The 23763-nt window shown below is 35.4% G+C and overlaps 1 protein-coding gene across 1 annotated transcript in view; it reads left to right on the top strand.

Moving 5' to 3' along the window:
• LOC132543669 (cdc42-interacting protein 4 homolog) overlaps positions 1-23763 on the top strand; it is a 43629-nt gene that overhangs the window by 12117 nt on the left and 7749 nt on the right. Inside the window, exons 7-15 of the mRNA XM_060207185.1 lie at positions 247-276; positions 8419-8547; positions 9621-9767; positions 10040-10249; positions 12899-12913; positions 18805-18917; positions 19297-19429; positions 21659-21801; positions 21922-21942. Of these exons, the coding sequence (XP_060063168.1) occupies positions 247-276; positions 8419-8547; positions 9621-9767; positions 10040-10249; positions 12899-12913; positions 18805-18917; positions 19297-19429; positions 21659-21801; positions 21922-21942 (941 nt within the window). The remainder of the gene's footprint in view (positions 1-246; positions 277-8418; positions 8548-9620; positions 9768-10039; positions 10250-12898; positions 12914-18804; positions 18918-19296; positions 19430-21658; positions 21802-21921; positions 21943-23763) is intronic.

Below are 23763 nucleotides of genomic sequence, written 5' to 3'. Positions count from 1 at the left end.
AGATGACTACATCAGACACTTCAGATGACTACATCAGACGCTTGAGAGGACTACATCAGATACTTCAGAGGACTACATCAGACACTTCAGAGGACTACATCAGACACTTCAGATGACTACATCAGACACTTCAGAATTGTTTTTTTATGCAGATTTAAGAAAGTTAAAAACAAGAAAACTTTAAATTATTGTAGAATATCAAGTAGAATGGCAGCATTATTTCATATGTGAGATTTTGGTTTTCAGCAAGCGAAATATAAACAGTATCTAGAGGCGGTATGTAAACTTTTGTCCTTATACAGAAATATCAAAATCTCAAAGATCACATATGTATACAGGCAGCCAAGTCCAAACTATGAACAATACAGCCATTATAAAGACTACCCAGTCTCAGAGTAAGGCAGGAAATAGTTAGCTACTGTTACAATCAATCAATTGTAGTCAAAGGGACAGTGGTTGTTGGATTTGGAAGTACATTAGCAGTGTAAGGCAATATACACATCTAGATAGTAAAACAGTGGTGAGTAGAGTTGTGAGTTTGATATCAGTGTAAGACATAACATCTAGATAGTAAAACAATGGTCAGTAGAGTTGTGAGTTTGTTATCAGTGTAAGACATAACATCTAGATAGTAAAACAGTGGTGAGTTGAGTGGTGAGTTTGTTATCAGTGTAAGACATAACATCTAGATAGTAAAACAGTGGTGAGTGGAGTTGTGAGTTTGTTATCAGTGTAATACATTATACACATCTAGATAGTAAAATAGTGGTGAGTAGAGTTGTGAGTTTGTTATCAGTGTAAGACATAACATCTAGATAGTAAAACAGTGGTGAGTGGAGTTGTGAGTTTGTTATCAGTGTCAGACATTATACACATCTAGATAGTAAAACAGTGGTGAGTAGAGTTGTGAGTTTGTTATCAGTGTAATACATTATACACATCTAGATAGTAAAACAGTGGTTAGTAGAGTTGTGAGTTTGTTATCAGTGTCAGACATTATACACATCTAGATAGTAAAACAGTGGTGAGTGGAGTTGTGAGTTTGTTATCAGTGTCAGACATTATACACATCTAGATAGTAAAACAGTGGTGAGTAGAGTTGTGAGTTTGTTATCAGTGTAAGACATAACATCTAGATAGTAAAACAGTGGTGAGTGGAGTTGTGAGTTTGTTATCAGTGTCAGACATTATACACATCTAGATAGTAAAACAGTGGTGAGTAGAGTTGTGAGTTTGTTATCAGTGTAATACATTATACACATCTAGATAGTAAAACAGTGGTTAGTAGAGTTGTGAGTTTGTTATCAGTGTCAGACATTATACACATCTAGATAGTAAAACAGTGGTGAGTAGAGTTGTGAGTTTGTTATCAGTGTAATACATTATACACATCTAGATAGTAAAACAGTGGTGAGTAGAGTTGTGAGTTTGTTATCAGTGTAAGACATAACATCTAGATAGTAAAACAGTGGTGAGTAGAGTTGTGAGTTTGTTATCAGTGTAAGACATAACATCTAGATAGTAAAACAGTGGTGAGTAGAGTTGTGAGTTTGTTATCAGTGTAAGACATACACATCTAGATAGTAAAACAGTGGTGAGTAGAGTTGTGTGTTTGTTATCAGTGTAATACATTATACACATCTAGATAGTAAAACAGTGGTGAGTAGAGTTGTGTGTTTGTTATCAGTGTAATACATTATACACATCTAGATAGTAAAACAGTGGTGAGTAGAGTTGTGAGTTTGTTATCAGTATAATACATTATACACATCTAGATAGTAAAACAGTGGTGAGTAGAGTTGTGAGTTTGTTATCAGTGTAATACATTATACACATCTAGATAGTAAAACAGTGGTGAGTAGAGTTGTGAGTTTGTTATCAGTGTAAGACATACACATCTAGATAGTAAAACAGTGGTGAGTAGAGTTGTGAGTTTGTTATCAGTGTCAGACATTATACACATCTAGATAGTAAAACAGTGGTGAGTAGAGTTGTGAGTTTGTTATCAGTGTCAGACATAACATCTAGATAGTAAAACAGTGGTGAGTAGAGTTGTGAGTTTGTTATCAGTGTCAGACATTATACACATCTAGATAGTAAAACAATGGTCAGTAGAGTTGTGAGTTTGTTATCAGTGTAATACATTATACACATCTAGATAGTAAAACAGTGGTGAGTAGAGTTGTGAGTTTGTTATCAGTGTAAGACATAACATCTAGATAGTAAAACAGTGGTGAGTAGAGTTGTGAGTTTGTTATCAGTGTAAGACATAACATCTAGATAGTAAAACAGTGGTGAGTAGAGTTGTGAGTTTGTTATCAGTGTAATACATTATACACATCTAGATAGTAAAACAGTGGTGAGTAGAGTTGTGAGTTTGTTATCAGTGTAAGACATAACATCTAGATAGTAAAACAGTGGTGAGTAGAGTTGTGAGTTTGTTATCAGTGTAAGACATAACATCTAGATAGTAAAACAGTGGTGAGTAGAGTTGTGAGTTTGTTATCAGTGTAAGACATAACATCTAGATAGTAAAACAGTGGTGAGTAGAGTTGTGAGTTTGTTATCAGTGTAAGACATAACATCTAGATAGTAAAACAGTGGTGAGTAGAGTTGTGAGTTTGTTATCAGTGTAAGACATAACATCTAGATAGTAAAACAGTGGTGAGTAGAGTTGTGAGTTTGTTATCAGTGTAAGACATAACATCTAGATAGTAAAACAGTGGTGAGTGGAGTTGTGAGTTTGTTATCAGTGTAAGACATAACATCTAGATAGTAAAACAGTGGTGAGTAGAGTTGTGAGTTTGTTATCAGTGTAAGACATAACATCTAGATAGTAAAACAATGGTCAGTAGAGTTGTGAGTTTGTTATCAGTGTAATACATTATACACATCTAGATAGTAAAACAGTGGTGAGTAGAGTTGTGAGTTTGTTATCAGTGTAATACATTATACACATCTAGATAGTAAAACAGTGGTGAGTAGAGTTGTGAGTTTGTTATCAGTATAATACATTATACACATCTAGATAGTAAAACAGTGGTGAGTAGAGTTGTGAGTTTGTTATCAGTGTAATACATTATACACATCTAGATAGTAAAACAGTGGTGAGTAGAGTTGTGAGTTTGTTATCAGTGTAAGACATAACATCTAGATAGTAAAACAGTGGTGAGTAGAGTTGTGAGTTTGTTATCAGTGTAAGACATAACATCTAGATAGTAAAACAGTGGTGAGTAGAGTTGTGAGTTTGTTATCAGTGTAAGACATAACATCTAGATAGTAAAACAGTGGTGAGTAGAGTTGTGAGTTTGTTATCAGTGTAAGACATAACATCTAGATAGTAAAACAGTGGTGAGTAGAGTTGTGAGTTTGTTATCAGTGTAATACATTATACACATCTAGATAGTAAAACAGTGGTGAGTAGAGTTGTGAGTTTGTTATCAGTGTAAGACATAACATCTAGATAGTAAAACAGTGGTGAGTAGAGTTGTGAGTTTGTTATCAGTGTAATACATTATACACATCTAGATAGTAAAACAGTGGTGAGTAGAGTTGTGAGTTTGTTATCAGTGTAATACATTATACACATCTAGATAGTAAAACAGTGGTGAGTAGAGTTGTGAGTTTGTTATCAGTGTAAGACATAACATCTAGATAGTAAAACAGTGGTGAGTAGAGTTGTGAGTTTGTTATCAGTGTAAGACATAACATCTAGATAGTAAAACAGTGGTGAGTAGAGTTGTGAGTTTGTTATCAGTGTAATACATTATACACATCTAGATAGTAAAACAGTGGTGAGTAGAGTTGTGAGTTTGTTATCAGTGTAAGACATAACATCTAGATAGTAAAACAGTGGTGAGTAGAGTTGTGAGTTTGTTATCAGTGTAATACATTATACACATCTAGATAGTAAAACAGTGGTGAGTAGAGTTGTGAGTTTGTTATCAGTGTAAGACATAACATCTAGATAGTAAAACAGTGGTGAGTGGAGTTGTGAGTTTGTTATCAGTGTCAGACATTATACACATCTAGATAGTAAAACAGTGGTGAGTAGAGTTGTGAGTTTGTTATCAGTGTAAGACATAGCATCTAGATAGTAAAACAGTGGTGAGTAGAGTTGTGAGTTTGTTATCAGTGTAAGACATAACATCTAGATAGTAAAACAGTGGTGAGTAGAGTTGTGAGTTTGTTATCAGTGTAATACATTATACACATCTAGATAGTAAAACAGTGGTGAGTAGAGTTGTGAGTTTGTTATCAGTGTAATACATTATACACATCTAGATAGTAAAACAGTGGTGAGTAGAGTTGTGAGTTTGTTATCAGTGTAATACATTATACACATCTAGATAGTAAAACAGTGGTGAGTAGAGTTGTGAGTTTGTTATCAGTGTAATACATTATACACATCTAGATAGTAAAACAGTGGTGAGTAGAGTTGTGAGTTTGTTATCAGTGTAAGACATAACATCTAGATAGTAAAACAGTGGTGAGTAGAGTTGTGAGTTTGTTATCAGTGTAATACATTATACACATCTAGATAGTAAAACAGTGGTGAGTAGAGTTGTGAGTTTGTTATCAGTGTAAGACATAACATCTAGATAGTAAAACAGTGGTGAGTAGAGTTGTGAGTTTGTTATCAGTGTAAGACATAACATCTAGATAGTAAAACAGTGGTGAGTAGAGTTGTGAGTTTGTTATCAGTGTAAGACATAACATCTAGATAGTAAAACAGTGGTGAGTTGAGTGGTGAGTTTGTTATCAGTGTAAGACATAACATCTAGATAGTAAAACAGTGGTGAGTGGAGTTGTGAGTTTGTTATCAGTGTAATACATTATACACATCTAGATAGTAAAATAGTGGTGAGTAGAGTTGTGAGTTTGTTATCAGTGTAAGACATAACATCTAGATAGTAAAACAGTGGTGAGTTGAGTGGTGAGTTTTTTATCAGTGTAAGACATAACATCTAGATAGTAAAACAGTGGTGAGTAGAGTTGTGAGTTTGTTATCAGTGTAAGACATAACATCTAGATAGTAAAACAGTGGTGAGTGGAGTTGTGAGTTTGTTATCAGTGTAATACATTATACACATCTAGATAGTAAAATAGTGGTGAGTAGAGTTGTGAGTTTGTTATCAGTGTAATACATTATACACATCTAGATAGTAAAATAGTGGTGAGTAGAGTTGTGAGTTTGTTATCAGTGTAATACATTATACACATCTAGATAGTAAAACAGTGGTGAGTAGAGTTGTGTGTTTGTTATCAGTGTAATACATTATACACATCTAGATAGTAAAACAGTGGTGAGTAGAGTTGTGAGTTTGTTATCAGTGTAAGACATAACATCTAGATAGTAAAACAGTGGTGAGTGGAGTTGTGAGTTTGTTATCAGTGTCAGACATTATACACATCTAGATAGTAAAACAGTGGTGAGTAGAGTTGTGTGTTTGTTATCAGTGTAATACATTATACACATCTAGATAGTAAAACAGTGGTGAGTAGAGTTGTGTGTTTGTTATCAGTGTCAGACATTATACACATCTAGATAGTAAAACAGTGGTGAGTAGAGTTGTGTGTTTGTTATCAGTGTAATACATTATACACATCTAGATAGTAAAACAGTGGTGAGTAGAGTTGTGTGTTTGTTATCAGTGTAATACATTATACACATCTAGATAGTAAAACAGTGGTGAGTAGAGTTGTGAGTTTGTTATCAGTGTAAGACATAACATCTAGATAGTAAAACAGTGGTGAGTGGAGTTGTGAGTTTGTTATCAGTGTCAGACATTATACACATCTAGATAGTAAAACAGTGGTGAGTAGAGTTGTGTGTTTGTTATCAGTGTAATACATTATACACATCTAGATAGTAAAACAGTGGTGAGTAGAGTTGTGAGTTTGTTATCAGTGTAAGACATAACATCTAGATAGTAAAACAGTGGTGAGTGGAGTTGTGAGTTTGTTATCAGTGTCAGACATTATACACATCTAGATAGTAAAACAGTGGTGAGTAGAGTTGTGAGTTTGTTATCAGTGTAAGACATAACATCTAGATAGTAAAACAGTGGTGAGTAGAGTTGTGAGTTTGTTATCAGTGTAAGACATAACATCTAGATAGTAAAACAGTGGTGAGTAGAGTTGTGAGTTTGTTATCAGTGTAAGACATACACATCTAGATAGTAAAACAGTGGTGAGTAGAGTTGTGTGTTTGTTATCAGTGTAATACATTATACACATCTAGATAGTAAAATAGTGGTGAGTAGAGTTGTGAGTTTGTTATCAGTGTAATACATTATACACATCTAGATAGTAAAACAGTGGTGAGTAGAGTTGTGAGTTTGTTATCAGTGTAAGACATACACATCTAGATAGTAAAACAGTGGTGAGTAGAGTTGTGAGTTTGTTATCAGTGTAAGACATAACATCTAGATAGTAAAACAGTGGTGAGTAGAGTTGTGAGTTTGTTATCAGTGTAAGACATAACATCTAGATAGTAAAACAGTGGTGAGTAGAGTTGTGAGTTTGTTATCAGTGTAAGACATAACATCTAGATAGTAAAACAGTGGTCAGTAGAGTTGTGAGTTTGTTATCAGTGTAAGACATACACATCTAGATAGTAAAACAGTGGTGAGTAGAGTTGTGAGTTTGTTATCAGTGTAATACATTATACACATCTAGATAGTAAAACAGTGGTGAGTAGAGTTGTGAGTTTGTTATCAGTGTAATACATTATACACATCTAGATATTAAAACAGTGATGAGTAAAGTTATTGATCTGGTAGCAATGTTACACTTGGTACAAAGCTTTTTCTGGTGCCTCCAATACAAGTGTAAACTTCATAATCTCACTCGGCATTAGATCAGCAAGCACTCCATATGTTTCTATTCTATTATCATTCTTACTTTGCTATATTTGTTTATACCATTCCTTTTTCTCTTGCCAACATTAAACTTATGGGCAGTTTTTTGTGCCAATTTAAAAAAAAAGTAATTAAGCTATCAAGATAATTAATTTTGATTAATTAAAATGAAGGTATTGTAAAATTGTTATATTAAACTTGTACTGAAGTACATGGAAGTTAATAACTTAGAAACTAACAATAGAATAAGTTTGGCCTTTTGGTAAGGATACAACAGCTATGTCTAAACCAGGAGTTGTTGGGTTGCCATGCAGATGTTAAGCACAATGCTTTGATGAGCACACATATCATGCATATTACAAGGACATTTAAAGGATATGTAGAATCAATGGATTATGAATAGTAAATTTAGTTCAAGTGGTATAGGTCTGAGCATGGTCAAGTGTGAGTTATATTTAACATATCTGTTGTGATGTCTTGTAAATTAAAACTGAATACTTAGGGATGAAGAGATATCTACATTATGCCTATCTAGCGGTTTCGTTTTCCTGTGCACCTAATTGAGAACTTTATGTTTAGCTTGCTTAGTGGTTACTTTACACATTTGGCTTCCATGTAATTGGATCTTTATAAAATAGCAAAAAAACTACATAAAAAAATAATGCCAAATATATGCTTGGTATTAGACATGGCTTTGGACATTTTAATCAGATCTATGAGTGTAAATTTGGAAATCAGAGCAACATTGCATTTGTAGTTAATTACAGAAAAATGTTTCACTCCTTAATAGGACGTCTCATGTTGCTGGAGCTTATGGTGCAGTTTACTAACTAAATATTACCTAATGTTTTTTTTAGAAATCTTTATTTCTTGTATAATTCATTGCCTTGAATTATCAGCCATCCTTTCAGCTGTATATATTAATTATTTTTTGAAATTCAGTCTTTATTGTGTAAAGACTCCTCACCCTACCTAGTATCTGTAAATTTCCCTGTATCAGAAAAATTGTATGTTTCAATTGTATACCTTTTGTGTAGCTGACAACATATATAAACTTTATATTATATACTTGATGATATATAAAACTTCTGATAAATCAATTAGTAAATTATTTTAACTGATGTAATGCATGAATGTGTTTTTAAAGGAAAAAAAGTGTGAATGATTCCTAGTAGGATCTTGAGTTTGGTAAAGACAGACCTAGGTCTAGTAGCTCATCAGTTAATTCGTGAAACTGGTATTTTGAACCATGGCTTTATTGTTATGTGGCGTAAACTGATTAGTGCACACTGATTTGTTATGCTGAGGCTGTTGAATCTGAATCAGAAATCAATGTTACAAGTCAAATCAACTCGAGGAATCACCTCTACATCAGATGTTGAAAAAGTGAGTAATTCAGCACTAGTCTGAAAAAAATAGTTACCAATAGTTACAAACAGGAGATAATATAACACTGGGTTTGAGAATTTTTCACTGTAAATTGTAAATAGTTTGTTATTTAAAGAATTTATGTTCTAGATAAATTTAAAGGACAAAATGTTTTTGTCAATCACAGCATAGAAACCAGATGATGTTGAAAGGTCAACAGTGTGAGAAGTGTAAAAATGACTACGCTGCCCAACTCCAGCAGACAAACACCCAACAACGGGACCATTACACTGCACTCATGCCACAAGTCTTTCAGGTAAGTAGATAGTGAAAAGTGTAACATTGACTACATTGCCCAACTCCAGCAGACAAACACCCAACAACGGGACCATTACACCGCACTCATGTCACAAGTCTTTCAGGTAAGTAGATAGTGAAAAGTGTAACATTGACTACATTGCCCAACTCCAGCAGACAAACACCCAACAACGGGACCATTACACCGCACTCATGTCACAAGTCTTTCAGGTAAGTAGATAGTGAAAAGTGTAACATTGACTACATTGCCCAACTCCAGCAGACAAACACCCAACAACGGGACCACTACACCGCACTCATGCCACATGTCTTTCAGGTAAGTAGATAGTGAAAAGTGTAAAATTGACTATGCTGCCCAACTCCAGCAGACAAACACCCAACAACGGGACCACTACACCGCACTCATGTCAGAAGTCCTCAGATAACGATCTTCTTGTAATGTTTTCCTTTGTTCATAGTGCCACCCTTTTTTCATCTATTTTAAATCAGTGGTCAAAACATGGGTATATACATGAAAAGATGTAGATTTCTATTGTAATAATGATATATATCTCTAATGTAGTTAGGGTGTGTAGTCATCCTCTTTGTGATTGTCCATAGGAAAATCTTTCTGTCTATTCATATTTTATGACATAGTCTAGGATTTGCATCTATGATCCATGGCAACCAGAGAATATTGAAATTGTTGATGCTATTATCTGATTTTCACTGTCAACTATATGGTCACAAAATGTAGTGCACAAGTGAAATTTCTTTCGAACATCACAAAAATTGCCTGTTTTCAACTTGGAAGTATAACTGCAGATGCCAATGTAAATGTAAAGACAAGTCCTAGATATTATGCTGGAATTCAATTTTTATTCAATTATGTCTTACTTTTGGTCAAAACATTATAGGAGAACGTCCTTAAGACAGCCTGTTATTTGATATAAAACAGTGGTGTCCACCAAGTGAAAGTTATAAACGGTGAAAATTGGTGACCAGTGTCTGACCAACAGACCTTAGTAGGATACTCTGTAATTTATGACTGGAAAACTAGGCCCAATTCTAAAACTTTTTATGTTTTTTCAGCAACTACAACACATGGATGAGAATCGAATAAATCGACAACAAGAGTTTTTTAAGCAGTGTGCGAGTATAGAACGTAACGTGATACCTATCATTAATACTTGTATAGATGGCATGGAGAAAGCTGCGGGATCTATTGACGCCAAACAAGTAAGACTGGAGTTTCATGAAAAAACATTTTATCATATGTCTTGTAATTTTCCAACTTATGATATGGGAATAGATTTTGTTTTGTATGTGTTGTAACTGCTTTTTGATTGATTTTTCAAGGTCAAAGTTAACTGTGGTTTTGTTGGTGAAACAAGTGGTGAATAACACAGACAAATATATGATCTTGACTGGTACTCAAACTGTCACTGGTTGTTGAGATGAGAGAAGATTCCTGGATAAATGGTCTGTAATCAATTTTTTGTGACTTACAGGATTCCAAACTTGTGGTGGATAAATATAAGTCTGGCTTCCCAATGCCAGATGACATTCCTTTTGATGACCTTAGCAGTAGCCCTTTCCCTGAGTCCAATAGTAACCATCACAACACACCTGTTGGTACCACCAAGTCCAACACTTTTTCAGGGCGCAACAAAAACAAGCAGAAACGTGGTGGCATCATGAACTTGTTTAGTGGCTCAAAGGTAAATTTCATTTGTAACTTAATGCATTTTCCATTGTTTTTTCCTCTTCCATTTACTATCCGATGTTGTCTTTTTATTTTTTTTTTCAGTTACTCCAAACCATCAATATGAAATTATGTCTGAAAAACTTTGATGATCAAAATTGACAGATTGTTTTTTGTAAATATGTATTTCTGAAAGCCTTCATTTGAAAAAGGCAGTATAATTTTAGCAAAGGAACATATAAATCATATTTTTTAACAAGTGATTTTTCTTCACATGGTTCTGTAATTAAGACTAATGTAGTTTTGGAATAGTTATGGCGGTGATAATATCTTTTTCATGTAGCCTGTGGGTTTGAGACCTAATAATTATTTGATATATATGACTTTCATGCCACAATTTCTCCTGTCAATTTAATCTCTACTAGTTTTTAGCTCACCTTGCTGGAGGGCGAGGCCCAATAGGGGAAAAAGAGTAAATTCTTTTAAATCCTACTTCACCTGTAGGAATGATTTGATTATGTCCAAATGTGGTGTTAAGGATGCTTGGGGAAAAAGAAAATCAATTTGAAACAGTTGAGATCCCCAATCCATAACCATATATAGCAATGATGGGTATCAAGAGTTAAACACAATCATGATGTAAGAATTGGCCCTTGGGTCCAGCCACAACCCTTGAAACATAGTTTCTTGGTTATGTCTTTGTAACAGTTGAGATCCCCAATCTATAACCATATATATATATATATATATGTATATATATATATATATATATATATATAGCAATGATGGGTATCAAGAGTTAAACACAATCATGATATAGGAATTGACCCTGGTGTCAGGGCTTACTCCAAGGGACCCACTTTCTTGGTAATATCTTTGAAACAGTTGAGATCCCTGCCTCTAAACTATATATAGCAATGCTGGGTATCAAAAGATAAATATGTTTATGATGTGAGAACTGGCCCTTTGGTGTGTCACCCCTTTTGATCTAATTTCTAGATTATATCTTTGAAACAGTTGAAATCTCCACCCCATTACCATATATATAGAATTTCTTGGCAACAAGAGATAAACACATTTGTTACGTAAGAATTGACCCTTGGGTGTGGCATTCCTCTAGGGACATTATTTCAATGTCATATTTTTGACATAGCTGAGATACCAACCCGATAACCATGTAAATTTTACTGGGCAACAAAAGAGAAAGACAGTCATGATTTAAGAATTTTCCCATTGTTTCCCATTGCTGGGTTTTAAGATCCAGGTGAGCGACACAGGCCATGTGGTTCTCTTGTTTGTATTTGTAAATCTTCTGACATAGTTTTTATCATGTAGAAAGTGTTATTTACATTATTACACAAATTTTAAGGCTGATTCTATAGATACTTACTGTGAGAATGTTGAGATTTAAAAATAATTTAAACTTTTTCATTGAATTGAAATCATACACAAATGAATGATAAGTGCTCCAAGCTAACAATGTTCATTACATAGTACAGGCCAAATTTTCTGAGCTAAAACAAGTTTCCCATCAGTTAGCTGGTATGCTAATTAATGTTTGATCTAAATGATGAGTTTAATTGTCATCAATATTCTGCTCATGTGTACACGTCATCAAAGTTGTTAAATGTTGTATTTTGCATTGATGGTTGTTTGGCTATGTATCTACAAACCCTGGATGTTGTAATTGTATACGATATACGTCCGTTATAGCTTCAGTGATTAGTAACATTGTCACTTATTTCAATATTAAACAAATACATTTTCTGCTTGAAATAATCATAAATTTTTTTAGTGTCGATAGAGAAAATATGATTGCTTACCTATAATTATGTTAAAGAAATATGGCATTTATAACATGTTTGAATATGTGTTGTAGAACTTAGTACCATGTGGTTGTGTTGTTTGACAAACATGTTTTGGGCACTGAATTTGAAATTAATTTTGTGTAATTTCTTAGAGATTGATATAAAGTAACATTTATTTCAACCCACAGCTTAGTATAGGTCAGTACACTGAAAGGACACTAGAATCCATCTTTTATCTTGTAGATGAGGTGCAGAACAAGTTTTCAGCTCTCGGAGTCCCATGTTAAAGTGACCTAGAATTAATAATGTAGTTTTCACACTGTAAATCACTTAGATTTTGTCAAAACTGTATTTTACAAATGTGTCTGTTTGCTCTTTGCAAATACATGATTTTTCAAAAGCTAATCTAGAAATGACTTAAAATTTGCAAATTATGAACAGTGAGAGATGTAGATGGTGCGAGATGCTGTTATTTGTAACAAGATCAACATGAATGTCAGTCAGAGCTGTCATTTTAGTACAAATAATTGCTAGAAATTTTAATTTGTCTTTGGTTTGCTTCATGTATTAAGGGGAAAATAAATTCCATACAAAATATAAGTGATATACAGTATTACCACAAGTATTTTCAACACAAATTAGATTGTCGTTTTTGTATGATTATCTTAATAAACATGTCATTTTTTAGGCTGATGTTCTTGACAACTGTACACTTAATCTTGAATTTTGAAATGATCTAATTTAGGTTTGATTTACTAGATTATTTAACAAATGAGGTGGAAATGTTTATCAGATTTCTATACAGACTCCAATATATCAGTAGCTTTATATTGTTTTTCATGATGTTTCTCTTTCAGACGTCAGTAACCAAAGTAAGTGGTCACCTAGTGGTGGTAGCCCCAGGGAGTCTGTGGTCTAACAAATCCTAGCTAGCCTTCTACCCGTTATACACTGAAACCTCGCTAGGAACAGCAACTCTCTGCTCATCAAAATTATTTATACAATTGTATAAAAACTATCGTATAAAGATCTCATAGTAACAGTCTTAAGTTGTATATTACCTTACTGGAACTCTTTATAGAAGAATTAGGTCTTTAGCATTCATTATAACTTGGTCAGTAATTTGATAAAGAATAGCAGGTGACAGACCTGTCTATCACTCTGGGATAGTCTTGTATAACTGATATATTTCAAATGAGAGCTTTAGAAGGACACCTGATTGTGAAAATTGTCACAGATTTCAAACGTAACATACAGCTATAACCCTTGGGTGATTACTGTATAGACTGAAGCTGTGTTAGTGAGGTTACTTTGTTGATACAGTAGGCTTTTGTCTTACAGGTTCTATTCTACTTAATGTAAGATTGGTGAACTATTGCTGTCCAAGGCTGTTTTATGGAAAGGAACAGAAGCTACTTATTGCCATATCTTGTTTTTTTAGTCATCAAAATAATCATTCATAGGTATATTTGTAGTGTTAGGTCATTGTATAAGAGACCTTTTGGATTATGTTAAAATCAGATGAAACATAATTAAAACTGTAACACAAGGACATATAATGATATGCATAGACATTGCCAGTACACAAAATATTTCAGGATGGTTGCAATTTGCAACCATGGTCTGAGCTAGACAACGCAATTTGCAACCATGGTCTTAGCAAGACCTCACAATGTGTCACCATGATCTGAGACAGACCTCACAATGTGCTACCATTTTCCAAGCAAAACTTCAGGATTTTCCACAAGAGTCCCAGCCAGACCTCACAATGTGCCACCACATTCCTAGCCACACCTCACAATGAGCCAACATGATCCCAGCCAGACCTCATGTGCCACCATGTTCCAAGCCAGACCTCACAATGTGCCACCTTGGTCTGAGACAGACCGCACAATGTACCACCATATTCCAAGCCAGATTTCAGGATTTTCCACAATGGTCCCAGCCAGACCTCACATTGTGCCACCATGGTCCCAGCCAGACCTCACATTGTGCCACCATGGTCCTAGTCAGACCTCTCAATGAGCCACTATGTTCCCAGTCAGACCTCACATTGTGGCACCATGGTCCCAGCCAAATTTCACATTGTGCCCCATGGTCTGAGACAGACCTCACAATGTGCTACCATTTTCCAAGTTAAACTTCACAATTTTCTATAATAGTCCTAGCTAGATCTGACAACGTGCCAACTTGGTTCTAGCCAGATCTCACAATGTGCCACCATGGTTCTAGCCAGACCTCACAATGTGCATCGTATTAAGTCCATTCCTACTTGAACCCCCAAAAGACCCAACTAGTTCACCAGAGAATGTGCCTGTCAAAATTCATCCAAGAGGGCCATTGTGACATCAGTCAGATGAGCGACTATGGTTTCAAGTCAATCTGAGGACAGTAAGGTCAAGTGATAAACTCGCCTGAGGTCATGAGGACAGTGGTCAAGTGATAACTCGCCTGAGGTCATGAGGACAGTGGTCAAGCGATAACTCGCCTGAGGTCATGAGGACAGTGGTCAGGTGACAACTCGCCTGAGTCCATGAGGACAGTGGTCAGGTGACAACTCGCCTGAGGTCATGAGGACAGTGGTCAGGTGACAACTCGCCTGAGGTCATGAGGACAGTGGTCAAGTGATAACTCGCCTGAGGTCATGAGGACAGTGGTCAGGTGACAACTCGCCTGAGGTCATGAGGACAGTGGTCAGGTGACAACTCGCCTGAGGTCATGAGGACAGTGGTCAGGTGACAACTCGCCTGAGGTCATGAGGACAGTGGTCAGGTGACAACTCGCCTGAGGTAATGAGGACAGTGGTCAGGTGACAACTCGCCTGAGGTCATGAGGACAGTGGTCAGGTGACAACTCGCCTGAGGTCATGAGGACAGTCATTATATTAGTCATTGAAGGTCTATAATCTACTGTTGTATATAATTACAGCCCTAGTAGTGAATATATAGAAAGATAGGTCTATGGTTGTACTAAAACTATGTCCAGTATGTACAGTAGATGTATACAAACCAGTACAGGGAATTATGGCTATTTCAATAAAATATCTACCTTATTCCAGGACTACTGGCTTTGATTTGTAAGGAAAAGAGACAGGAAACCTGACTACTGGTGTAGAAATTTATTTCGGAGACCTGGGATCAAGTAGAAATATTTTATTGAAGAAGCCTGTATCAATAAGTAGATAGCTATTTAAGATTTATAGGGACATTGATAATAATGAGATGCTCACTAAATAACGGTGAGGTTTGCATGACATTTAGTTTATCACTATTATATAAGGTATGATACTATTATAACTTCTGTAGAGAACTCTTCATCACATGCCATCACACTCAGTTATCTCTACTGAATCCTCTGATGGGTTCGGGCCCAATGGGCCTCTTGTGCTATTTCGACCGTTAACACTGAGTTACATATGATCTCCGATACTTAAAATTCTGTCTCGGTATCCATGATTCACTCAGACATCTGATTTCTGAAAACTGCAAGAAATGTGGTTTTCATGTCAAGTCCCATACTAACAAATCAAAGATTTTGACAGTTTTACTAAGGAATATTGGTTGAAATTCTGTTTTCATTACTGATTTCGGTCGACAGTGACCTCATCAGCTATATTATAATAGCTATTCAAAGAAATGACTTGTTTGCTTGCTAAAAAAAAATCCCTTTGAATCCCTTTCTAGTGTTCCCATGGTCTGACAGCTAATATTGCATGACTGTATGAAAGTTGGAAGATCTGCAATAAATGTATCCTGTTTCATTTGAGTAAGATTCTACTCGACTGAAATATGAAAGTATTAGAAATTTCAACAAGTGTGGAGAAAAAATTGAGAAAAACCCAAGGTCATTATCACTGAACTAGGAATTTTTCTGAAACAATCACTTACTCATGCCATCTGTAAATCTGTGACTTCAAAGTTAATTATTATTTTGTGAATATGTCTTTCTCGTTGTAGAATATTGTATGGAATATAACACCTGATACATAGGAAACACATAAAAATGCAAAAATCTACCTGGCATTGCGATGTATATATGAACAGTACACTGTAGATAGGTATTTAGTTTATCACTGCACCAGATAACAACATTGTATATGTTCTTAAATTATCATAGATATGAATATATCTGTCCTGTAGTGTCCTGTATTGTTCTATCTACAACTACTTTATAGTAAAGCGAGATTTATAATCAGCACTTTCTTTAACTCTTACCATCATACTTAGTTTAGAACTGTAACATACACATACCTATAACCAGACCCTAAACTGTAGGAGATTTGGGCTTTAGTGAAAACTCCGTCAGTAGAGCATCAGACATTTGGTCCATCTCCTGCTTGTTGTTTAGGGACTAGTTACCACCAACTACTACAAGGAGGCCTTGCCTTAAAACGACCCAGGTTGTCGACGGGATGATTGACTCATCAAACATTTATTTACTGTTGAACTGTATATCACAACTTTATAAAGTTGCATCATTTTACCTTTCCACTGATTATGATGATACACCAACATCATCACATCCTTGTGTACGATGGTAAAGACCTATTATTACAGTGATACAGATATCTACATAAAAAGGTTACAGTACTGCTGGCATGAGGCTTTTATCCCCCTGTATCACTTCCTGAGCTGAAGTCACAGTATCTTCCCTGTTTTGACCAGTAGTATTAGGAATGAGAAACAAAGCATTGTCAGAGAACAATGATGTCTGTCACTTCATATTCTTGTAAATGAGATAAAACAAATATAAGGAATTTTTTTTTTCAAGTTGAATAACTATTTCAGCTTTTTGTATAGTTCACTTATTCAGTCAGGGATTAAAAATGTTTTGAATTATACACCTTTTTGAGAGTTGAATGTCCTTGAATATGACTAAGCTTTTAACTAATCAAACCTTCCCTTGAAATAATTCCTCTGTCAGTAAATTAACCCCTTTGTAATCATAAGCTAGTGTACTTCCTGTTCAACAGCTTACTGAAAAATATCCCACTGAACCTAAAAATGCTGTATGTACATTGTCCACTTACACCTCAACTGACCATCTTGCAAGCAAACAAGTCTTCTCGGCCCTGAATTGTAAGGCTACCCTCCTAGATCTGAGTTCTATGTCCACTCAGAGTGTGTTCGAGGTCACCATCATCAGGACTTTGTCAGGACTAACCTCTATGTATGCTTTCTCTTGTATCCTGCCCTGGCAGATCATAGGTCTACTGGTATGTATAGCTATTCAGGATCTACTTTGGTGTTGTAATGGCAATGTCTGCACGAAGGAATGATGACCTTGGAGAATTTCTTCACACTGTCTTGGCTCTTTATATCTCCAGTCATATTAGATATGGTCCCCTGCATGTTTCCCTAGTCTGAAAGTACCTGGTTTGCATGGATGTTGCATGATCTTTTAAGTAATCCCTGCATGTTGTAACATCTATAGAAATGAGCTGTGGGTACTACTAGAACACTTTTTTTTCATTTTAAAATTTTCTAGGTTTCATTTCATTATCTCCAGTTGTTCATGCCATATGCCTTTTGATTTATTGCTCACAGCAGATTTGAAGGTCTAAAAAGAGCTTCTGTGGTGTAATACACGTCGTCTGAGTTAATATTTCACTGTAAACTGGAATGGTAGACATTGGAACAGCTCAAACTAGTGTGAAAAATCCCTGAAACTTTGAGTAACCCAAATAGTGAATGGGAGATATGTTCCTAAAAAAGGGTATAATTTGCTTAATAAATGAATAGAGAATGAAAAGTAAGCAAATTGATTGGCTGATTAGGTGGAAAATAAAGGGGGAAATTGAGGGGAAGAGTTTAGGCAATTAAAAATTGAAGAAAAATAGAGCTGGGGAAGATGGGAGGAGGGGGGTGGGGGTGTGAAACTAGTCAGGTAAGGGAGGGAAATGAGTCAAGTGAATTAAGGAAAGCGAAAATAAGTCGGGGAAATATAAGGAAAGTGCAAAGTTAGAATAAGTTTATTAGATTGGAGGGAAAGTGACAATAAACAGGATTAATAGAGCAAAGTGAAAATTTTAACTGTTATTGGAAGTGAAATTTCAAGAATTGATTCAGGAAATTAGAAGAGAAAACCAGGTGAGCTCCAGCAGGCCCATGTGGCCACTTGTTCTGCTTTTGATTAATTTACTTTCACAGTTAGAGTTTATTTTTCTTGGCCATGTAGGTAGCTTACCGTTGTTGGTTAACTTTCCTGGTCAGTCAATATGCCATTGTCGTAGGATAGAGGTACATCTACATAGTGGACTATATTGGAGTACATCTTGTTAATGCAGAAGTGAACCTTCCACAATACTGAAGCATTAACTTTGATTTGTTGTAAGAAATTAGGATAAAACATTGACCTGTGATGTTGACTCTGACATAAAGAACTTCTGTGAGCTAAGAATATACACAATCTATTTTGATAAAATTTGAAAGTCAGGGCAAAATTTGGTGCCTTAAATCGTCATCATGGTTTAGTATAAGTCAGGATAATCCTGGAGGTCTTTAGGCATACATATCGAGGTTTAGTTAAAGGAAATTATTTCACTACCAATGTGTGCTTCAAAAATGATATTAACAAGTGTGAATATAGATATTTGAAAATCAGATTCCCATATTACTAGGTTGTTTTAGGATTCATATAGAATAAACACTGGTTTGATTCTTTTCCAGCTTAAGATATCCACACATGGTGTTATTAATAACTTGGGAGATTGCAGCATCAATAAAACCTAACCATTATTATCAGATTATTAATTCTATTTCAGACTGATGAATCAAAGGAAGATTTTAGTGATTTACCACCAAATCAGAGAAGAAAAGCCCTGCTGAAAAAGATTGATGGCTTTAAGAAGGATATAGCACGGGAAACTGCAGAAAGGTAGACATAGTTAGCTGGCCTCTTCTTGTTTTCCACCAGTATGTGTGTTAGTGGGGCACTATACCAGTGATAGTAATACATTTAATTATTCATGTTCAGAAACAGAAAAAAGTGGGAACAAACTCTGATCTATAGTTATAGCTAGTGAAGCTAAAATTCCAGCTAACCCTACAGCTTTCTGTAGAAACAGGGCTGCTGTTATTCACAGACATATGTATGTAAAGACTGGTGCAAAACATTAATGCCCAAGATATATGCTTGACACAGATTTGCTTGTTATCTCTAGAAGTTCTTGTGTAAATCATTGAAGAAAATATTGATCAAAATGGTCCTGTAAAAACCGGTTTTTATGGACAGTCATGATATTTCATGTTGTAAGGGAGGGCATGCTGAAGATGAAGGAGGTTTATGCCAAGAATCCAGCCTTGGGTGACCCACACACCTTGGACAAAAAAGTTGAAGAAAATGCACAGAAACTAGACAGTCTCAATTCAGAACTTCGAAAGTTTCAGGTAATGGATACTGTGATTATGTAACCTGTATATGGAAGGCTAATGCTAAACACTGTCTGTCTGACAAATAATTTGAAATATTTTCTTAATATGGCTGGGTAGAATTTGTAGAATTCAAGGTGAACAAAGTTATCATTGTCAGCAACATCATGCTTGATATTGAGAAAGAAGATCGGATAATTTCATACCAGCCATTGTTTCCGTCTGGTCTTTTAGATTATGCTGGATATAATTGATACTTTATTGTACTTCCTGTTTATATCTTGGTGGTTTTAAAACAGTTTTTCATTACTGATACAATTTTTAAATCACTAATATTTTTTCACCTGGTTTTATACAGGAAAATGTCATAAACATTTTGCAGTAAAGAAAATTACAGTGGAACCCTCTTAATGTCACATCTGTTAATGTCACTTTCCAGTTAATATCATGTGTTCTTGAAACACCAATTTTTTCCTATGTCTCCTATTTAATCCAACATCTGATAATGTCATTTATTTTCTTGTGGACAATGCTTAATATCAGTTAATTTTGCTGACTATCAAAAAAAAAGAAGTAAATCACAGGTAAGTGAGGACAGCACCCATGAATTCATGCCTGGAGGGGGGGGGGGGGGGGGGTCATATGTCACACCTTGTCACTCCTGAGCAAAAAGATCAGCAGGCTTACCTGTAAGGTCCAGTGAGGTTGAAGGAAGTCTAGTGCATTGGTTTTTTAGGTCGCCTGAGCCGAAGGCTCATGTGACCTATTGCCATCATGATTTGTCTGTCGTCGTGCGTCGTTAACTTTTCACATATTCGACTTTTCCTCAAGAACCACTGAATGGATTTCGACCAAACTTGGCACAAAGCATCCCCATGGGAAGCCGCTGTAAGTTTGCCAAGAAAAAGGGTGTGGCCCCAATAGGGGGAAAAAGGGGGTAAAATTAGATAAATCTTTAAAATTCTTCTTCTCATGAACCAACTGTCAGATTAAATTCATATTTGATATCTGGGGTCCTTATGGCAAGGTCTACAAAGTTTGCGAATGAAAAAAAAATCGGGTCAAAAACGGCCCCACTAAGGGGCGCTCAAAAGGGTCAAAAATTCAACTTTGACCGATTACAACCAAATTTGGTTGAAAGCATTCCTTAGTGAAGGACATATGAAATTATGTTGAAAAAAGTGATAGTGTCCCCTTTGGGGCCCATAAGGGGTGTAAAAGGGGCCATATGTAAAAACCTTCATTAAATGACTTCTTCTCAAGAACCATTGGATGGATTTTGACCAAACTTGGCACAAAGCATCCCCATGGGAAGCCGCTTTAAGTTTGAGAAGAAAAAGGGTGTGGCCCCAATAGGGGCCTTAGGATGGTGGAAAAGGGGAAACTTGATACAAATGTTCTATACAAGGCCCTGGCAAGTGTTTTAACTTTTTGGGGCGATTCAAAATCCAAGATGGCCACCCTGGCCTCTGTTTGGTTAAGACATTATGGACTTCCTCTCAAGAACGATTTGGTGGGTCATGTTCAAACTTGGTACAGATGTTTTACACGTGGTCCTGCACAAGTGTTGTTACATTTTTGCAACATTTTAAAATCCCCAGGTTATTGACATATATTCCTCAGGTGACCGTTAAGGCCCCTTGGGCCTCTTGTTTTAATTGGCTAGTACATTCCAAGTGTTAAAATGGATTTTGAGCCCTTGTCCCTTACGTCTTTGCTGATATTGTAATAATTTTTCTCAGGCAATTCGTTCAGGGTAATAAACGTATCGTATGGAATGAAGGTTGGAAAACGAATTGGTCATATTATCAGAATGTCAATGTTTTGATATTTCTTCAAATCATTTATAGCTTTAATTATTGTGAGCACTGGTATGATGACTGTAAAATGTTCTAAAACCGGGTTTTCACTATGCTGTATTTCATGACATCTGATTGGCCATTAATTTAAGAGCTAATGAAACATGACATTCCAAAGGTGAACAGTTCACACTTTGTTGGCTATTTTTGTCCACTATGCTGATTCGTGATCTTCAGAACCGATGTCCAGACAATACGCTTAATTTTTCTAAAAAATTTTCATTCTGTTGATTTTTTCTTGTCACACTTAAGCTGCATGCCCGACCGCCGAGGAAAACAGCTATGACTGATAACCAGGAAAAGACAGCAGCTTTATATTTCTTCATTCTCAAATGACTGTTTGTATTCATGATGAAGTAGTTTAGCAGATGTTGTTGTCTTTTTACAGAATTTCCTGGCTGATGCTGAAGGGAAGCAGCGTAATAGTGGATCTGATGACTCCATATCTCATAGTACTTCAGAGGGTAGCGTTCAGAATTCCAATGTGGTATCAGCGCCAGGCACACCACAGGCCCAGCATGCAGTCTATGAGTATGTATCCACTGTGCATATACACATCCCATCAGTCATGTTTTCTTATATATTTTGTCAGTATCATTTTTGGCTTGTGTTGTCTCTATATATGACCATTTAATTGCCCTTTATTTCCAGGGTGTACGACCCCCACATCAGGTTAGTGTAGCTATGCATGTTTGTATTCCCATAGGCATTGTACTGTGTAGTCTGTGCTCACCCAGTCATTCTCCTATTGGCATCTGCAATATTGGACAGTGGTCAAAACTTATTTGAGTCTTGGGAGGAAGTTCAAGCTATTTGTAATATACACATAGAGCTAGCAATGAACTGTTTCATATTGTTCATCAGCAGTAGGTTTCAGATTTGAATTCTAGTGTTAGAATGCCTCTCTGGTGAAGGACAATAGACATTTTAGATTTTTATCACAGTGATAAACTAAGGTCATAATTTTCGGGTTTTTTTTAGCTGAATTTCACGTGAGATGATTTCTGTCTTTTATCAATTGAAGACATTTCATTCAAGGTAAACTTAACTATACAAAATGCAAGCGTAGTCTTGTAAATAATTTTACGAATTAAATTTCAAGGGAGATGACTCCAATCCAGTATAACCTACTTTAATGGATCCCTCTGGGCCCTTTTCAGCAACAGCTTACTTATATAGTCCTGGTCATTCCTATCTTAAATAAATCATCATATTTCAACCTGATTTAGCAAAACCACCTGCCTGTCTCAAAACCGATCTTGTCTTACCAACATTGCTATATATACCAACATTACTACCTATGAAGTACTTGTTTTACCCTCTGTCAGCCCCAGCTATACTGTTCCCTTGATTAATCTTCTATCCCCGCAAAAATGGTTTTTCTTTTGTAATAATTTTTCAAATTCAGTAAAAAGTGAAATTTTTCCTACTGTAGATTTTGAAAAGTGTTCTCAATAGGTGATAAATGAAGTCGTTATTAGAAGATATGTTAACCAATATGTTTCTTTGAGACTGTTTTGAATGGTACCGTCTCGAGAGTGTTTCTGTAGTTACAGTTAGATAAAATTCCCAAGCAATGTATCAAGGTTCATTATGAGCTGATAAGTCTGTATCAAGATGAAGACATACAATATACATTCTTTTTCAGGACTGATGTTAGGAGAATTTTGATGTGTTAGCATGTTGTATAATTGCTGTTGGGGAGTGGTCATTGCTTATTCTATGATTCTTTTTACTTATATTTACTTATATTTTATGTTGTACATCTTATTATTTTTGTTTTTTTGTATATTGTGTTTAAGTTCAAAACAGGTTTCTCAAACTCTGACCATACTTGGCACCAAAGAACCTTGCCTAAGTCTAAGTGATGTGATGCTGTAAAATTATAATTTTCATGGGAGATTTATTTTCATCGAAATCTTATGAATTTTAGATCCACAAATTTAGATGTCCGCAAAATGACAAATAGATTTAAGTAAACATAGATGATAGTTCAAATGATATCAAGGTTTATCCATGATTTCAAGTCTCAACAAAAATGAATTATTATTTTTGAAAAACAGTGAAAATTTGAGCCCCACAAAAATAGAAGATTTTACAGTATGAAGAGATCTTGGTCATCTTTCATTCAACAAACACTGAACACTCAATAGAATTTCACAATACACCAAGTCCTTGAAATAAAACTCTGAAAGAATCTGTGTACAGGTATACTTCCATTCAAGTGAAATTGGTCTTATTTTTGTTAAAATTTACACACATTGCAAAAATAAGATAAACTGGAAAATAATACTTGTATTTTTGTTATCTTAAGTCTTATCAGCGACAGTAGTAGAATTTGCCAGAATATTTGGAAAATGGGATATGGCATGTGAAATTCTGTTGGAATGTTGAAATACTCCTGAAGAACATGAGTCTGTGAATTTTGTAGAAGGGACATGTACAGAAAGTTGTTTTCTGTGGTACTAGTGACCAGTATTGCCTCAAATTGTA

This window comes from Ylistrum balloti, unplaced genomic scaffold, assembly GCF_031769215.1.
Source record: "Ylistrum balloti isolate Yb309-2 unplaced genomic scaffold, AGI_CSIRO_Ybal_v1 Utg369762, whole genome shotgun sequence".
Taxonomy (NCBI): Eukaryota; Metazoa; Mollusca; class Bivalvia; order Pectinida; family Pectinidae; genus Ylistrum; species Ylistrum balloti.
The sequence above is the reverse complement of the archived record's forward strand: the minus strand, read 5'-3'. Positions and strand labels throughout refer to the sequence as shown.